At 33.7% G+C, this 18,967-nt stretch overlaps 4 protein-coding genes across 4 annotated transcripts; all 4 read left to right on the plus strand.

Moving 5' to 3' along the window:
- Positions 1 to 5,762: 5,762 nt before the first annotated feature.
- On the plus strand, positions 5,763 to 7,932 carry LOC9306251. The gene is made up of 7 exons (XM_002868111.2): positions 5,763 to 5,852; positions 5,971 to 6,052; positions 7,016 to 7,078; positions 7,177 to 7,224; positions 7,365 to 7,427; positions 7,521 to 7,583; positions 7,699 to 7,932. Exons 2-7 carry the CDS (start codon positions 5,999 to 6,001, stop codon positions 7,714 to 7,716), a joined length of 309 nt encoding a protein of 102 aa, XP_002868157.1. The 5' UTR covers positions 5,763 to 5,852; positions 5,971 to 5,998; the 3' UTR covers positions 7,717 to 7,932.
- A 719-nt stretch (positions 7,933 to 8,651) lies between these two features.
- On the plus strand, positions 8,652 to 12,153 carry LOC9304230 (AMSH-like ubiquitin thioesterase 3). Its single transcript, XM_021016981.1, is given in 14 exon segments — positions 8,652 to 8,913; positions 9,164 to 9,228; positions 9,314 to 9,389; positions 9,479 to 9,670; positions 9,818 to 9,909; positions 10,316 to 10,421; positions 10,554 to 10,600; positions 10,683 to 11,010; positions 11,329 to 11,418; positions 11,505 to 11,567; positions 11,672 to 11,689; positions 11,692 to 11,746; positions 11,891 to 11,953; positions 12,057 to 12,153. Coding segments are annotated over 13 exon segments (1,269 nt in total). The 5' UTR covers positions 8,652 to 8,814; the 3' UTR covers positions 11,929 to 11,953; positions 12,057 to 12,153.
- Positions 12,154 to 12,561: 408 nt separating this feature from the next.
- On the plus strand, positions 12,562 to 16,194 carry LOC9304231 (importin subunit alpha-2). The gene is made up of 11 exons (XM_021016980.1): positions 12,562 to 13,075; positions 13,168 to 13,264; positions 13,352 to 13,443; positions 13,552 to 13,683; positions 13,799 to 13,984; positions 14,064 to 14,227; positions 14,315 to 14,393; positions 14,763 to 14,891; positions 15,037 to 15,164; positions 15,272 to 15,649; positions 15,784 to 16,194. The coding sequence occupies exons 1-10, from the start codon at positions 12,851 to 12,853 to the stop codon at positions 15,645 to 15,647; spliced, it is 1,608 nt and encodes a 535-aa protein (XP_020872639.1). The 5' UTR covers positions 12,562 to 12,850; the 3' UTR covers positions 15,648 to 15,649; positions 15,784 to 16,194.
- A 968-nt stretch (positions 16,195 to 17,162) lies between these two features.
- LOC9304232 (GATA transcription factor 17) lies at positions 17,163 to 18,689 on the plus strand. Its single transcript, XM_002868114.2, has 3 exons — positions 17,163 to 17,366; positions 17,451 to 17,624; positions 18,092 to 18,689. The coding sequence occupies exons 2-3, from the start codon at positions 17,451 to 17,453 to the stop codon at positions 18,446 to 18,448; spliced, it is 531 nt and encodes a 176-aa protein (XP_002868160.1). The 5' UTR covers positions 17,163 to 17,366; the 3' UTR covers positions 18,449 to 18,689.
- The last annotated feature ends 278 nt before the right edge of the window (positions 18,690 to 18,967 follow it).

The following is an 18,967-nucleotide window of genomic DNA, read 5'->3' on the forward strand; positions in this document are numbered from 1 at the left end:
AAAATAATAAGACAATGTACCTCGACAAAATCCGGGAGGTACCTCATCTTTGTACAACGAAAAGGACCATACCAAACCATCGATGATTACCTTCTCAAAAGTTGAAACCAGACTTTTTGATTATGAAAATTGATTAGTGGTGAAAATAGTGAAACCATAGATACAAAAGAAAATATATCAAATTTGTACATATAAACTATAAGATCACCTGTTTATTCATTGAATTAGGTCCAAATTTTCCATACACCAGTTCACATCGTCCCCTCCATACATCCACCCTACAATAAAAAGAAAAATTAAAATTAGGTAGAAGCAAAAAAAATTTTGAAAAAAAAGAACAAAAAAACAAGGGTTAGTTATGATCTGAAATTGAATACCATGAGCAAGGTATTTATATTGAATAGGAGGCGGTGCATGATTTAGGGTTTCTAAATTTTTCGACGATAAATACAAAAAAAGAAAAGAAAATTTACATATTTTAATAAGCAAATCACTATCATAATAATAAATATTTGTAAAACTGCCATTTATTCATTGTTATCCATGTTTATTTAAAATAATATTTACTTTTTTCCGTAAAAATATGGAATAATAACAACTATTTTAGATTTACTATTATATCTGATACTATCTTATAAAATATATTAAAATTTAAGGGAAAATTCCTTTCTGTTTCAAAAATAAGGCGGAACAATAATATAATTTTTGATTTACAATAGATAGACATGCATGGTATCCATATGCGTCATGTCACGCTGATCCATATTTTTTTTCCAAAACTCGATCTAATTGCTATTATGTGCAAAAATCACTGCCGTTCACGTTCATGTTCACGTTAGCACTCCATACCTTAATTCACATGTAAACCTCTCTGCCTATCTCTGACTTCAGCTCTCTCATCTTCGAGTCTCCCCAAGAAAGTTTTGACACCACACCAACATTTCATTCGTCAAAATTAAATCGAGTTTGCACAAGGTTACAACCGATTAATAGGTGGTCTTCTACCTTCTATTTACGATTTTATGCTATGAATATATGTTTTTGTCAGGGTTCAAGTCAATCTCCGGATTAGAGACTTATAATCATCCGACGAACAATACGATGGCGTGATAACCGTTTCTAAATTGGTGGGTTCTCTTTCATTGATCTACATATTATTTTTTGTTCATTTTTTTTTCCAAATATTTAGATTGAAACGACGACGAACACGACGATCATACCAAAAATTTCATCTATTCCGGTACGTTTGATCTTTATTTTAATTAGTTTAACAATTAATAGCCGTTTACGATTAATTTCGGATATCTAAATCTTATTAATTTGAGTAAGGTTAGAATAGTATTCTTTTATGTTTATATTAATGCTCCGATTAATAATTTTTGGATATTTGACATTATCATCTTAAATATATTAATATTATAATAAATATTTTCCTGGTTAATTATCATGTTTATTGTTTCCAAAATTATTTTTTCCTGGTGAAACAGATCTGTTTACACAAAAAGTAAAAAAAAAAAAAAAAAAAACCATCAACCGTCTCCATTCACACGTTTCTTCATTATGATCACGAATTCACGTTCATGGAAGCTTCATCATACATTAACACTTACAAGTTTCTTCGTCGAGTTTTTATCCAAGGTTTCTTCGTCAACTCTGTATCCAAGGTAATAAATATTTGTTCTTTTCATTGGTTAGAATTATAGGGTGCAGGATAGTATTGACGTCTTAAACACATAACATGGGCAAGATACTATGAGAAGCTTGACTATTCTGCTTCTATAGATCAACAGGTGAAATTCTATCACTAAATTATTAGATCTCTGTTATTGCTATGAATATATGCTTTATATTAGGATTTCAAGTTTTGCCTTCGTTTAGAAGAATTATATTCACACGACGAAGAACACGATGAATTCAATTAAAGCTTCCTAACTGGTACTTCGTTGTTCCTTTTTTTTTTTGGTTAATTATCATGTTTATTGTTTCCAAAATTATTTTTTCCTGGTTAATTCCGAAATTTAATTTAATTTTTCCAAAATTAATTAGATTTCATTAAGGGTAATTAAGTAATTGCGTAAAATCAATGACTCAACAAGAGCCGAGAGTCCGACACGTCAGCAAAAACACTTCTCAAATATTGTTATATATAGATTATTTTTAGAACTTTTTCAGTTCTTCGGTTCTTCTTAAACGGTTTTAGTTAGATTTAAAAATTTTAATCACTTTATTATTATTGTTAGACTTTATATTTTGTTAAACATGGTATGATTAATTGACCCGTGGTCAAACCGGGTTGACCTAATGACCCGGTGATCCAGAATGTAGTCTAATTCACCATCGTTTAAATACATTGGATCCCCTAGAGGAAGTTTCTTTTAAGTTTGACACAAATCTAAGGAAAAATAACTAGATTAACACTCAAAAATTGTGGTTTATTAGAATAACACAATTTTTGTATTAAAAGACTAAATATCCATTTTATTTTCAATTCTATTAAAATAAAATAATTAACATATAATAATAAAATTAATTAGAAAACAAAAAAAATACAAAACGAAAAAAAATTATAAATTGAAAAAATATATATAAACAAAAAAAATACAAAACAAAAAAATATATACACTAAAAAAATAAAAATAATGAAAAAATAGAAAACGAAAAAAAATAAAACGAAAAAAAAAATACAAAACAAAAAAAAAAACAAAAATCAAAATAAAAAACGAAAAAAATATAATTGAAAAAAAAATATAAAACGAAAAAAAAAATTAACCTAATCATATATTAACAAGGAGACAGCCATACATGAGCCATCTAATATAACTAAGTCTGTCGCGGTAAGAATATGTCTATCGTTATCTTATTGTGTAGATTAAAATTCTATTTTCATCAGTAAAACTCTATTTTCATCAGTAAAACTGTCATCATACAACCGATTTTTTTATAACCTATCTGAAATCTGTCGTAATGTAAAAAAAATCTGTCATAATATAAAACATTTCGGCTGCAAGTATATGTCATTCTAAATATGATATTATGGTCATGAAAATAACTGATATAACTCCTAATTTTTTTTAGATATACTAGTAAATAAACTCTAAATTTAGGTTAATCTAGTAAATTTTCCTCTAATCTATTAGGCATAAGATACCGGTCGGATACACTCCATAATTCACGTATAAATCCACTAAATATCAAATCCAAACGAAAAGAGAGCCAGTCTCCTAAAAGATCATCACTCGATCCACACAATTATAAGCATTTTACATATCCGATTAATATGATGGTCACGAAACCAATAGAAATTTTGGGATGAGTCCTTAAAACTATTAAAAATCTCATGAGTAGGCTCGTGCCTATGTAAAAAGAAAAAAAACTCGAAAAACCACTATTTATTTTTATTTTGAATGTTTAACATCTCTAGTTTTTTAATTGGAAAAAAAGATTTTGTTTATTTAATATTATCTTTATAAATATTCATGTTATAAACTATTGGTGGATTCTTACCTACGAGTTAATAACCGTTCAAACAATATTCCCCAACATTGGCTTATCTGAGCCAATCTAATATAGTTGTTGACAAAAAAAAAAAAGTTAATAGCCATTAACACAGTGACAGAATCAAGTAACGATGTTAAAATTCAACATTACGTATATATATATATATATATATATATATATATATATATATATATAAGATTTTGAAAAATATCTTGTTTATGAGTTTTCATTTTAAAAATATCTCTTTTTTTATTTTTGATGAAAACTACAATTTTTAATATGTAAAAAGATAATTTTGTCTAGATTTAAAACAAAAACTGTATTTTTGATATATTAAAACTAAATTCGAAACTTAAAAAAAAAAAAAAAACTAAATTCAAAATAATCTTTATTATTATTTTTTAAAACTATTTTGCGTCTCAGAAGCTGCTTCGTTTACATCTCCATCTCCACCATCTTCGCGTCCACCTTTCTCTGGCCTTCCCCACTATTTGTTTCACACAGTTTTCAGTATTTACCATTAGCTAATTTGGGGAACAAGACCAGTAGCAGATCAAGAAGAAGACTTAAAAAAAATATTTTTCATCTTGAACAAAACCGTATAGAGAAGGGTTTTGCAATCTCAAAAGTATCTTTAAATTTGTCAGTTACATCAAATATTAATTTAAAATTAAATTGATAGATTTTCTGTGTTAAATATATATATTTTTAATTACTACTAAATTTTAGTGAGGCTATTTTAATAATTTTATATATTAAGAATAGAATTTAAAAGAATAAAAATTGGGTATTTTTCAAATGAAAACTCATAAAAAAAAAAGTGTTTTTCCAAATTTACGCTATAAACAATCAGTTTACTTAATTCACCGAATTTATTGTTTTGGTCTGGTGGTAATCAAGGGTTGTCTAACCAATAAGAGTCTCGATTCGATTCCACCTCCAACACTTTTTATTTTTTTAGTTACTTCGTCTTCTTCACGGGTTTTTCACCTCCATCACTGCCAGTGGCGGATCTACGGCATGAGTAGGGTGGACACATGCTCTACACTCTTTTTCTTTCTTTTTTTTCAAGTAATTTTGATTGTTATAACTACAATACACCACGTTATTATACAAAGAAAACATTAAAAATATCTTATTAGCCAACTAAAAAAAAGCAAATGTCTCCTTAGCCTACATAAATGCTAAGTGAAAAACATTAGTTATGAGATATTAGATATCGTCGAGCTAAACAAATTTTAAACCATTGTTTAGTTTATTTTATTAAAACATATGTTTTCAAAATGATAAATGAAATAGTAGTGAAATTTTTCCAATTCAATTATCATTTTATCATACAATTGAGAGCGATAGATCAATTAATCCTAGCAACAACGTCGCGTGGTGGTAGAAGTGGAGGAACAAGAGTCGTTGGATTGATTTGCCGAGTGTGATGATGATCGTGTCACCGAACTCGAGGACGAGGATCTTGGAGAGGTAGAAGACTTGAACCCAGAAGAAAATCGGTCCGATAGGTTTCTATAACAAAAAATGTATGATCTTTTTTTTTTTATTAAAGTTTTCTAATACTTCTTTTTCCCTTTCAAAAGATTTATTTTTATCTATTTCATCGAAAATAGCTAATACAAAAAAAAAAAAATAGCTATGTCTTGTTTTTTTATAGCTATGTCTTGTTTTTTTTATATTTATTTCTTGATTATTCTAATTTACGACCATGTTTTGCTGATAGTTCCATGTTTTTAGTTACAAAATATTTTCTTTATAGAGACGGATCCATTCGATGATATTCTATTTTGAATATTTAATAAATTTCTTAACAATATATATATATATATATATATATATATATATATATATATATATATCTATTCAAAATTCCACCTGTTTTTTATTTACAAAAATTTTTCTTTAAAGAAACGGACCCATTCGATGATATTCCACTTTAAATATTTAATAAACTTCTTAACAGTATAGATATCTCATATTAAACCCAACTTTTATCTTTAAAAATATTATTTATTAGCCCTTAATTTAGGATAATGCATACAAATTTTCTAATAGAGAAAATCATTTTTATGTTCCATGTGTCTATACAAGAGACTATATACCAAAAATCCTTAAGTGAGATAATATTTAAGTTCATAACTTACCACCAAGAAAATGAAATAAAAAAATATCTAACAAGCTCACACACGTGTATGTTGCGCTTAGCCTAATGTGCCTAACTACTACGCACGTGTGGTCGTATGATGTATATAAATACATATACAAGTTTACTAAAACGCATACTTTTTATCTCACCGTCTTTTATTTCGTCTTCCTCATCTTTCTCGTCTCTGAACCTCTTCTCTAAGGTCTCTCTCTTTAAACCTAATTATCTTCTTTATAACTTAGATTAAATTCCAAAATGCAGATTTTTTTTGTTTATTAATTACTTAATTGATTTTGTTTTTGTTATATTAATTTGATTAGAACGAATAAAGAATTCGACAAGGCAAAAATGTCGACGGATTGCAACAGAGCCGACGATTTCTTGTTTTCACAGCAACAAGAGGTAATTAAATCAATTAATTGGCGATTTTTTTATTGAATTTTCTCTAATTTCATGATTTTTTTTCTCTAATCCGTGGTGCAATGTTTTAAGTATTTTTTATTCAAGGTTTTGATTTAGGAGCAAAAATGAATATTCGGTTTTCAAAATTCTGATTCTAAAGATGGTATTGAATCTGGGTAGCAATAAAATAAAAAATTTAAGGTAAATTCCATTTTTTTAATTATAAGAAAAAGTGTTGACTACAGTAAAACATTTTTTTTATTAGAGAAATTAATTTGATGATTTTAAGTTAAGGTCGGATTAGTAGTCAACAAGTCAAAATAATTTTGGTTAATTACCAACCCAATCGTCGGCAATTTAACGACGGGGTACACGTTTGGTTTTATCTGATTTCTTCTACCATTCAAACACTGTTTTTGTTTTAACATTTTCTGGTCAAAATTAAACATTTGATTACTAATTATCAAATAATATCATGATTTCTAAACTTTAATTGGGTTGAATTGTTTTATACTACTTTTATTCGTTTGGTGGAAGATATTTCTGATAGGAAAACAATATTTTTTTCTTATACATAAAAATCTTATCAATAAGATATTAAATGAAAACGGACGGTCATCTTCATCTAAACGTATCGCATCAGAATCAACGGTTTATTCTACTGCCACGTGACACGTTTGATGACACTTGTGTTCCCCATCCGGATCTTCGCTTGATCCGGTCCACATGAAAATTGCCGATTTCGTTTTGGTCTATGCATCCCAATTTTTCCTAATTTGTTTCTTGTCCGATTGGGATCGGTACACTGAATCTCTTTAAAAAATCCAGATACGTAATAGGTTTATGAAATTAAACCCTTTATGTTAAGTTGTTAACCTATCGCATACATACCGATCGGTATGGAAATTGCTTTCCGGTTTAGGATTTGTCGGTTTATTGTGGTTTGTTTTATTTTGTCATTAGTCTACTTCTGGTGCAAATAAGTACGAAGGACTTGTGCCAAAGAAAAAGCCTCTTATCTCTAAGGTGAATTATCTTTTAACTTTACGTAACCCACTAATTTCATATATTCGTATTAGTATGATTTGAGTTGTTAATAATATTAAATTTTTAAATCAATGCAGGATTCCAAACGTGCTTTCTTCGATTCAGCAGATTGGGCTTTACTCAAGGTAGATCAATTTATGCAATATATCTAACTTTAAATCTTCATATTTCAATCTTTGACTTATGAAAACATTTTTTTTTTTTTTTGTCAACATATGAAAACATTATTGTAATTGTTTTTATTATATATTTTGATATTTTACAGCAAGAAGCAAGTATAGATCAGAGACCAATTGCGGCAATAGAGAAACTAAGACCCAAATTTCAGGTAATGTTTAAAATCTACTTATACCAGTAATTACATTTAATTAGTGCTCTAAATTATTCACCTAAGTTTTGGTTCATTTTATTATATTTTCAGAGAACGCCTCGCAAGGAACTTCCCCCTAGAAGACCCACATGTGCAACGGGACATGATAATCTGGTAAGAAAATTATTTTTTTCTTTTTATTTCTTTTTTGTTATTTTCATAGTATGTAGATGCAATTTATTGTTTTAAATAGATGATTTTTTTAAGAAATTGTTTTATATTTTTGCAGACAGAGTCGAGCTTTTAGGGTACAAGGAAAAGGGTTTGCGTGGAAATTGTGGAACGCGATTGGTTTGGTGGTAGTGAGCCTACTCACGTGTTTCATGTTTCCATAAAAAAAACTTGTGTGCAGTTATGCACAGTTTGTTCGGTTTTTTTCGATATTGATTCATAAAAATGTTTGTCATTTCAATAAATTGCGCAGACAATTGTTGCTGTGTTCTTTCTTTTTTCTTTTGCTCCATTCATAAACCTTGTGGTGTTTTGTTTTTTGTTTAAGAAAATGAAAATAAAAAATTCTGGTAAAACTTCTTTTTAACATATGAAAATTGGAGCCAACGAACATGAAATAGTTTATAAATTACTAATTAGATGAAAGGTTAAATAATTGATATGTAGCATATGTACAATAGTTTTAAATTTTCACCAGTGATTTAAGTGCTCTTATTTATTTTAACATTTTGTGGCTGGGTTTATGCTTTTAGCTGGAATAGATTATATAAGTTGTATCATATCGTAGAAAAGATTATTCACCTTTTTGAGTTAACTCTATTCTTAAGGTTTTCATTTTTTACGGCTAAAGAACAATATAAGCTAAATTCTGAGTTAGACCAACATGTTTTGTGGGAAATCACAGTGTCGATATAATCGGGACATACATTTATCGAAAACAAGTTGAATCGTCAGATTTACTAAGCAGTTATAAAAAATTTTACAGTCAAAGTCCTAACAGCAAAAGTTTCTGCAGCCAAAGTTTTAACGGCGAAAGTTCTTAAAGCTAAAAGTAACCCTCGTTACCAATAGTTTTCGTAACACTATTTTTTACATCGTTTTAAAGAAATTTTTTTTTAAAAAAAACGAATTATTTCACATTGATAATTCCAAATATATCCCTAAAGTTTAGTAGGCAAATGTCGATATTGCCCAATAAGTTTCTTTTGGTTGGAAACGGACTCATATTGACTGATTTTTAATGTCGACATTGGTTCATAAAACGACACAGTTTTAACCCTTCTCTGTCTCTTACGTTTCTCAGCGCCATTGATTCTTCGATCTCAGCAAAACTTTCGCCGGAAAACTGATTTCAAATCGGGAAAGACTTAACTGTGCAATCGGATACGGCGAGATGAAGATTGATCTGAACAAGGTGGCTCGTAAAATCGAAGTCGATAATCGTATCCCTCTTCGTAATTACTACCGTATCGCCGATAATCTCCTCCGACAGGTCTGTTCCCGATATCGCAACGCAGATTCGATTCTCCATCTCAATTTTACTCTAGATGTAGATTCTTAATTCATGTTTAAGCAGCTTTAGGATTTGACAAGTTTAGGAACTGGAGAATGTAAAACTTGGTATTGATTCTGTTAGGTTTAGGTGGCGACTGAAAGTTTTTAGTTTATCAATTAGATTTTGGAGTAATTGATTTCTGAGAAAGTTACAAAATCAAATGGTAACATGTTTGAACATTGCTCAGGCCAGTATATATCGGGAAGAGAAGAATGTGGTGGATTTGTATATCATGCTTCTTAGATATTCAAGGTGAGGGTAAAAGTATCACTATATGTAGTCTTAGATTTGTGTATGTTCCATGAAAGAGCTACAAGTTTGTTGTTTTTTCTTGCAGTTTGATTTCTGAAACAATTCCTTTCCATCGAGATTACCAGGCATCGCTTCCACAAGAAAGACTTGGGAGTAGGAAGGTCAGGTATTTCTGTTTTATCTTTCATTTGTTGTTTTGTGTTACTAGACTTTGTAGTGTCCTCAGATTTGGTCTTTTTTTGTATAACAGAGGTTGCGTGCTGTAATCAATGAGCTCGAGTCTCTGAAACCGGAATTCAACCGGCTAGTTGATAAGCTGAACAGAGTTGAGGATGAATCCCGTCTGGTTGGAAGTGATCTCCCGATTGTTTCATATAGTTCAGATGCTGTTGAGTGGCCTCCTGCTCATAAAGCTTCATACTCCGGACCTGATATTAACAAGGTCCGTCTGAGACTTGGAATTTGCATTGAGTACATAATAATCTATTTCTATTTCTTTAACTTAATCATTGCATCTTCAAAATCCATGTGATTTCTTACCAGCAATGCCTTTTGTCTTTTTTTTTTTTTTTGTCTTCTCTGGATGCAGCCCTTACCAACATCTCAACCATCCTGGACGTATAACAATAATCTGACATCATCTTCAAATCGTACACAGATCGATCAGCAATTCCAGAAGCTGTGAGTATTCTCCCTTAATATAATTGTCGGTAATTCTGTTTAATAGGAAGCAAACACCATAAGTTCTCTGAGCATTTGGAAACCTTGAGAAATAGGGGTATGCACTCCGATATATGCCATTAGTTTTCTTACTTAACATCTGTCTGTTTCTATGATCACCATAAATATATGATGTTTGGGTCATTTATTACCAGAAAAATTGCCATTCTGATGGACTAAACTGCCAACGCAGCTTGGCTTTTGTGTTTATGGTATCATGTTTAAGATACTTAGTGGTTGAGTTTTGTAGAATTCTACTTTGGTTTGTGCGATATCGAAACAAGAAATGAGTATATGAAACTCAAGTGCTACTCCATATTAATCCGAGATGATCATTGTGACTTTAATTTTGCTCCTGAACCTGCAGATCTTTTGATTTTCTGCCTCCAAACCAAGCAACCTTGTCAAGGCATTCATTTCTAGGTCCGAATGGTCTTAAAAGTCAATGGGTTGCACCCAAGTCGGAGATAAAGGTATAGTGCTGATCACTGTTAACTTTCCCACATTTTCTCACTCTTTTCTTTTTCTTCTTGGTCCAGTCCAGTATTTAATTATCTTAGATCTGAAGGTGCTGAGAAAAATCTTTATTTTGTATGGAATGACAGGTTCAATATCCGAGTAATACGGATTGGGGTTCTGCAGACAATTCTGGGTAAGTACTCATCTTCTGTTTCCTATTAAGCTCTTCGTTAGAAGTCGTGGCTATTTGTAGCTAACTTCATGAATTTCTACAGTTTAATTGAAGCTGGACCAAGCGGTTCCTCAGCATCACATAATGGTGATTCTCAAGAAGTCTCAACGCTGAACTCTGTGCTCTCCTTAGATGATGGTCGATGGCAGCAACATTCTGAGGCAGTAAATTCCCAGTTTATTAGTGATGCAACTGAAGACCCGTTTCAGTTTGTCGGTATGAAGCAACCTTCCCCTCCTCCCGTGCTTGCCCAAGTGCATCAAGAGTTAGCCCAAATTTGCCCATCTAAAGTTGCTGATCCTAGACCAGGACCTGCAATTCCTTCTCTAGAAGGAAAAGAGGGTAGCAATTCTTATCAGCATTTGCATGTGGTAAGTTCCAGCTATTTCTTCTTTCATATTTGTGCAATTTCCACCAATTCCATAGTGATTGTGAGAGTAAAGTAGAATGGATATGCATTTCAAGTAGAAAATTATCCATGATTACTCTAATTTAATGTATGTGGTCAAGAATCAACACATTAAATTAGCTGAAACTACTGTATGGAACATTGGAGTAGTACTATGTTGGAAAATATGTTTTATATCAAAGTATTGGGTTCATGCCCGATACAGTGCTGGAAATTAATCTCTTTCACGTCATGTTTATCTACTACTAACGTCATCTCCCTTTATTTAAATCTGCTGAAGCCCGTGCGCATAATGGATGATTTCCTAAGGCTAGCTCGGTCAAACACAGAAAGGAATTTAGAAACTTGTGGAGTACTTGCTGGCTCTCTGGTGAGTAGATGGAACCTTGGCATTTATATTATTTTATTCCAATATCATATGATCACTTATATACTGTTTATTTGCACTTTTTGCAGAAAAACAGGGTTTTTCATATCACTACTCTCATAATCCCAAAGCAGGAGTCTACCTCAGATTCTGTATGTTCTTCATTTTTCTTAACCATTTACATCAATAACGATCTTTTTAATTCTCCTCTGGGATCCTTCTCACTCTTAGTTCATCCCCATTTGTTAATGTACAGTGCCAAACACTAAACGAGGAAGAAATATTCGAAGTACAGGACAGACTCTCTCTATTTCCCTTGGGTTGGATTCATGTAAGTTCTCTCATCCGAACAAAAAGATCTTCCATTTCCAGATGGTGGCTTACCAAAAAGTTACTCAGAACAATTGTGAATCCACATATCCAGTAGTTAATAAACTTTATCGATTCTTCTGGCTAATTTACATTTTGGCTTCAGACACATCCTACACAAACTTGCTTCATGTCATCAGTTGATCTTCACACACACTACTCATATCAGGTAACAAAACTTCCCCTTTCAATATTTCTTATGATGCATTGATAGTCGGACCAAATTATCTACATCTATGTTAACATATTGTCTCTATCTTCTATCTCACCAGATAATGCTACCGGAGGCAGTGGCAATCGTAATGGCTCCAACAGACGAATCAACACCTCACGGAATATTCCATCTCTCTGACCCATCAGGCGTATCAGTGATCCGTAACTGCCAGCAACGAGGCTTCCACCCACACGAAGAATCAGAAGACGGTAACCCAATATACGAGCATTGCTCACACGTCTTCCTCAATGCCAAACTCAAATACGAAGTCCTGGATCTCCGCTAAAACCAAACCCCCCATCACCATGCTTTATTTTTCCTTGAGAGAATTTTAACATTAAAAAAAAAAGACCTCAGAAATCAGATGTCTCAGCCGTACATATATATGTATTCCTTAAAAAATTCTAAACATGGCTGAGCCTTCTTTGAGTGATCATTGTGTTTATCTAAATCGAATATACTTAAAAATTCGTATGTACCATTTCACAAAGCCAAATTTGCAAAAAAAAACAAAAAAAATTTAGTCGGTGGTAAAGACTAAAGAGTGTAATGATTAGTGAATAAACAAGTCAACTTAAGTATATTTATGGTCTCTGTAACGAATCTTAAATTTTCTTATAAGATTTTTAGATTTTACCAACGAAATTCAATCTTTCTCTCTCTGTGCTTTTTCCTCTTTTCTCGTTCCCCTCTACTTCGTTTAGGGTTTATCATCCTCTTTCTATCCGCCGATTCTCTACATACACTTTTTGATATATATACATACATAGTCTCCACTCTTGTTGGCTCATTTCAGTGACTTTCATCATTCACCGGCACGAAGCAAGAAGAGGAGATTCGTATTAGCTAACCATGTCTTTGAGACCTAACGCTAAGACTGAGGTTCGCCGGAACCGCTACAAAGTAGCGGTGGATGCTGAGGAAGGAAGACGGAGGAGAGAGGACAACATGGTTGAGATCCGTAAAAGTAAGCGTGAAGAAAGCTTACAGAAGAAGCGTCGTGAAGGTCTTCAAGCTAATCAGCTACCTCAATTCGCTCCTTCTTCTGTTCCTGCTTCTTCAACTGTTGAGAAGAAGGTAAATTACTAGGGATCTGGAACCGATTCTTAGGGTTTGTGTTTTGTTCTCTCTGATTTGGAGCTAATTAGATCGATTTTGATTTTGGTAAGTTGGAGAGTCTGCCTTCAATGGTTGGAGGTGTTTGGTCAGATGATAGAAGTCTACAGCTTGAAGCGACTACTCAGTTCCGGAAATTGCTTTCTATTGGTAATTTTTTGGATTTGAGTTTGTAAGTTTGTTGCATTCGATTTGGGAATTTCTTGAAATGAATCTGTGGTTTTTGAACTTTGGCAGAGCGTAGTCCTCCGATTGAAGAGGTGATTGATGCTGGTGTTGTGCCTCGGTTTGTGGAATTTCTCACTAGAGAGGATTATCCACAGCTTCAGGTTTGGTGGATCCGTTATGTATCTGTTACATAATTACATTTGCTAGACTTATCGTCTGATACTTAAAATACTCTGTGTGTGTGTATGTGTGTATGTGTGTGGCTTCAGTTTGAGGCTGCTTGGGCATTGACGAACATTGCGTCTGGGACTTCAGAGAATACTAAGGTGGTCATTGAACATGGTGCTGTTCCGATTTTTGTTCAGCTGTTGGCTTCTCAGAGTGATGATGTCCGTGAGCAGGTAAGATATGTGTCTACGGTTTTTGCTCATGACTGGATATATTGGCAACTTTTTTTGTTTTCGGGAACAAGCATGTTCTAAAGTTTTTTTTTTTCCTATCTTTTTCATGTGTAAGGCTGTTTGGGCATTAGGGAATGTTGCTGGTGATTCTCCACGGTGCAGAGATCTTGTCCTTGGTCAAGGAGCTTTGATACCATTACTCTCTCAGTTGAATGAGCATGCTAAACTCTCAATGCTGAGAAATGCTACTTGGACCCTCTCAAATTTCTGCAGGGGCAAGCCACAGCCTCCCTTTGACCAGGTTTGTCTCTCATTTCAATCTTAATCTGCCCAAAGATCAGGGATTTTTTCTTTTAATATCTGTGATCTCTTAATAACAGGTCCGTCCAGCACTTCCAGCCCTTGAACGCCTGATTCATTCGACTGATGAGGAAGTGTTAACGGATGCATGTTGGGCTCTCTCTTACCTTTCCGATGGCACAAATGACAAAATCCAATCTGTCATTGAGGCAGGTGTTGTTCCTCGACTCGTCGAGCTTCTCCAGTGAGTTTCAAATTCCATGAGTTCACCGTGTTTTGTAGAATGAATGTTATGTGTTAATGAATGTTATCAAATTTTATTTTTCTGTAGGCATCAATCACCATCTGTGCTTATTCCTGCGCTTCGTAGTATTGGTAACATTGTCACTGGAGATGATCTGCAGACACAGGTATGTTAGTTCTTTTATAGTGTCATTCATTCCTATTATTCAGTATACATGGTCCAATGTTAATGGGAAGAATGAAACACCACTGGCTTAGATAGCTGAATCTGAGCTTGTTGATAATGACATTTGGTTGTCAAATTTGATCATCATGCAAATCTTAGGTGAATCTCTAGAATGGGAACTGTCAATTCTTCCTAGATTTTGTTTCCCCTAGTATCCTGCATGTTTTTTTACCCTAGCTATGCAATGCCTAACATTCCTTTTGAATAGTTAGACTAATTTAAGGCAGTCCTCTAGATGTATAATACTCTTAAGAATCTCAAACATTTACCATTCCTCACTTTTTTCTTTCTTCTTTGGTTGGTTCTGCAGTGTGTAATTAGTCATGGTGCACTTCTTAGCCTTTTGAGCCTTCTGACTCACAATCATAAGAAGAGCATCAAAAAGGAAGCTTGCTGGACAATCTCAAATATCACTGCTGGAAACAGGGACCAGATTCAGGTGAACTTTTGCTAAAGATTGTTGTTTCTGTTCAGCTTGCCAGTTTCTCATACACTAATGTTGGATGACATGTTTCAGAAGCCTTGTTGTTTGACGAAAGATGTTCTGTCTGTTTATGTTCTCTAATATTCTTGTGGTAATGCAGGCTGTTTGTGAAGCTGGTTTGATTTGCCCTCTTGTCAATCTGCTTCAAAATGCTGAGTTTGATATTAAGAAAGAAGCTGCATGGGCAATATCCAATGCCACTTCGGGCGGTTCTCCCGACCAGATCAAGTAAGATTATCAAATAAAGCCGCATCTTCTATTGATCTCAATTCCTTTGAAATCTTTGTTGGTTCTTTTGCAAACGGTCAGTTAAATTCTTCCCCTGCATCTTTTAGGTACATGGTGGAACAAGGAGTCGTGAAACCACTGTGTGATCTTTTGGTGTGCCCTGATCCAAGGATTATCACCGTGTGTCTGGAAGGATTGGAGAACATTTTGAAAGTCGGGGAAGCTGAAAAGGTGACCGGAAATACCGGGGATGTAAACTTTTATGCACAGTTGATCGATGATGCTGAGGGATTAGAAAAGATTGAGAATCTGCAGAGTCATGACAACAGCGAAATCTATGAGAAGGCAGTGAAGATTCTTGAAACGTACTGGTTGGAAGAGGAAGATGAAACTCTACCACCTGGTGATCCCTCTGCACAAGGCTTCCAGTTCGGAGGAGGTAATGATGCAGCCGTACCACCAGGTGGATTCAACTTCAAATGAAGGTAAAACTTATTACTTGGGACAAATTAATCCTGTCCAGATGTCTGAGCATTTGAGGCGTACGCTAGGAAGCCAGAGTCGATCTGGCTTTGTGTCATGCATGTGTAAATCTGTGAGTCTGGTTTTGTTTCAACAGGAGCTGAGCATGATGAGTGTGAAGAGTCGAAGCAGCTTAAAGAGTTTGGGGGCACTGGTTAGAAAGGGTCTGATTAGAGAGTCTGGTCTTCTGTGTAAAAGTCAGATGGGGTGCCTTACTTAGTCTGGCCCGGTCCGGTCTGGTCTGGCCTGGTCCGGTCAGATCCAGTGGTTGGTGGGTTTGAGTCATGAAATAAGCTTGTTTGGGGGGAGTTGGGTAGGAGTCATCAAGGGATATTTATTTTTGGGAAAGGGTTTATATGTTTTTTATGTGTGATGAGAATGTGTCTCTCTGGGTTTTTGTTACATTTGTACTATACAACACTGCAAAGTCAAACATAAAAAAGTTGGTCAAACTTTATTTGGTCTTATTGGTGACATAAAAGCCCAATTGGTTCGTCCTTTTATTGTTTATAGTATTTTTTTTTTTTTTTTAATCTGTTTTAGTGCGGTCCAAGTCATTTTGGGCTATTGTCTACAAATGCACGCGTATCTATTTTCAACATATGTCCATAAATCGATGTTATTAATGGTTATCGTCAACTTCAAGTAGGGTTTCAATATTATAAAAATCCATTGTTTTGTGCAAACATTGTCGTTTTTAAGAAGCGTAGGTTTGCACCAAAAAAAGACCTAAATATATACAAAAGTCGATCATTCAAAGTTTAAATAGATGGGGGATGTGCTTTTAGTCAAGTGGTTAAGTCCACTTGACTCCGCCTTCTCCACCGGAGTTCGATTCCACTAATTCGCGTTACTCCGCGTAGTAGGAATTGGCTATGGATCGGGCCTTGTCGATCCAAAGATGTCAAAAAAAAAAAAAAAAGTTTAAATAGATGACCCTAAAAAGAGCTATGTTTTGTTATTTTAATACACAAAGAAGTTATACACTACAGGAGAATGGTTTTTTTTAGTTATTATGATATATTCGATAAAAAAATATTAAATCAATTTTAATATTTCACATAATTAAAAATGTATTGTGAAGAATTACACAAAATATCAAAAAAGACAGTGAGTACTGAGTAGAAATGCATGCATCTCTAAGCCCAATTAAGGAAATCTAACGTGGCATACAAATCGAAACAACCATAATAACAAGTAAATCCAATGAATTTTTGTGCGCCAGCTTTTGAAAAATAATTCAAATTTGGTTACCAAGCAAGATACCAAAAAACCCCCTTCCACAAGATCTTTGTTACAAGTCGTTTGTTGTAAAATGTTTTTCCCTCTTCTTTTTTCAGTTTGTGGTTGTTTGGCGGGTGGTTAGAGAGTAATAAAAACCCCCGCTCGAGGGTAAAATAGTAATTAGGAAATAGAAATCTAGGGTTTTTTAGTCCCCGCCTCCTCCTTTACTATAAAAACCCTCTCCGTTTGTTTTATCCGTTACTCCTCTGCGGCGTCTCTCTCTCTCTCTCTCTCTCTTCCTTATCATCATCATCTTCACTCTCTTTCTCTCTAAACCTCACACAGAGCCATTCAAGCAGAAGAAGAGCTCTCTTTGATCCCTCTCTGCCTTTCTTCTGATTCTTCAGCTTAAGTTAAAAGAGTTTTCTATTCTTCTCAACCTCGAAGTGGATCAATGTGAGTTTCCATGATCATTTTTGATCCTTGTCTTACTTGTAGTTGTTGATCACGTTTATTAAAACTTGTCTCTTTCTTTTGTAGATGTCAATGACGGAAGAGACTAAGACGACGAAGCTCGAATCGGCGGGAGATTCGTCCGATGTAGACAACGGGAACTGTAGTAGCAGTGGAAGTGGAGGTGATACGAAGAAGACATGCGTTGATTGCGGAACAAGCAGGACTCCTCTTTGGCGTGGTGGACCTGCTGGACCTAAAGTAAGGATCATGATCTCTCTACCCTTTTCTTTTAAACCCTAAAAATCCAAGCTTTAAGGTCTCCTGTGTTAGATCTAGTCAAATAGGTACTTGAATCCACTTAAAATGTAGGTTGATCTTGTGTAGTTAGCTCTTTTGCAAGTGGGTTTTGTCTCATTGATGTGATCATCTGGTAACATTATCTATGTAGATGTCAATCTATGGTTAATACTGAAATTAGTTGATCATAGAAGTTGAACATAGCTAGTTGATCTCTATGTTTTGTTTTGATTCTGTGTTTGGAGCCTAACTACCAATTGATCAGAGCTTAATTGTAGACCCTTAGTTCTGGTTAAGATTATTGTTACACTGTTTATGTTGCCCTTGTAACGAAGATGTTTCAAAACTTGTCTCTTTAACTTTAGATCTGTTTGATCATTTTCCACTATGTGTTCTCTAGTCTGATCATGGTTTATCTTTGTTTGCAGTCATTGTGCAATGCGTGTGGGATCAAGAGCAGAAAGAAGAGACAAGCAGCTCTTGGAATTAGACAAGAGGACAATAAGATGAAGAACAAATGTAATAACAATCTCAATCTTGAAAATCGAACTGTCAAGATTGGAAAAGGTGAACCAGGAAATGTCAAGAACAAGATCAAGACAGATCCTGAGAATTTCAGTAGCAGTAATAATAACAAGAATGTGAAAAAGGTTGGTAGATTTTTGGATTTTGGGTTTAAAGTTCCGGCGATGAAGAGATCGGCGGTGGAGAAGAAGAGACTATGGAGGAAACTTGGAGAAGAGGAACGAGCCGCAGTACTTCTCATGGCTCTTTCTTGTGGTTGAGATTTAGTTTCTTAACTCCTTTTTTTTTTTTTGTCTGAATGGTTGAGAGGGATTAGGGAAAATAAGTTAGTGAGGAAATGTTGAAAGAGGGTTATTAATCCTAATTATCATATATATGTAATTTAGAGGCAAGCTAATGTTATATGCTGCTATCTACTAATTAATTCGTTTAAACTCTGGTTTAGTTGACTACTGATAATTTCTACCAAGTTAGTTATCTGTTGAATGATTTATAAGCTCTCTTACATAGTCTTTTCTATAAGTACCATAAAATGACCTTTTATTAGTTCTTAAAATGTGAATTTGATGGATATTTTTGACACTAATAGTAAGCTAATGGACAACTGAAAATGAGATTATTAAAATGTTTATTGTGATTTTGTTTTTGTCAAAATTTAATACTAATCAAGATTTAGAAAGGGAACAATCATGTGAATTTGAAATTTTGTAACCTTTTTCTACAAGATAAATTCCAGCTGTTAATCAATCTCATCTGTTGGAAGTTGGATACTAGACCTC

Source organism: Arabidopsis lyrata (genome assembly GCF_000004255.2).
Source record: "Arabidopsis lyrata subsp. lyrata unplaced genomic scaffold ARALYscaffold_7, whole genome shotgun sequence".
Lineage (NCBI taxonomy): Eukaryota > Viridiplantae > Streptophyta > Magnoliopsida > Brassicales > Brassicaceae > Arabidopsis > Arabidopsis lyrata.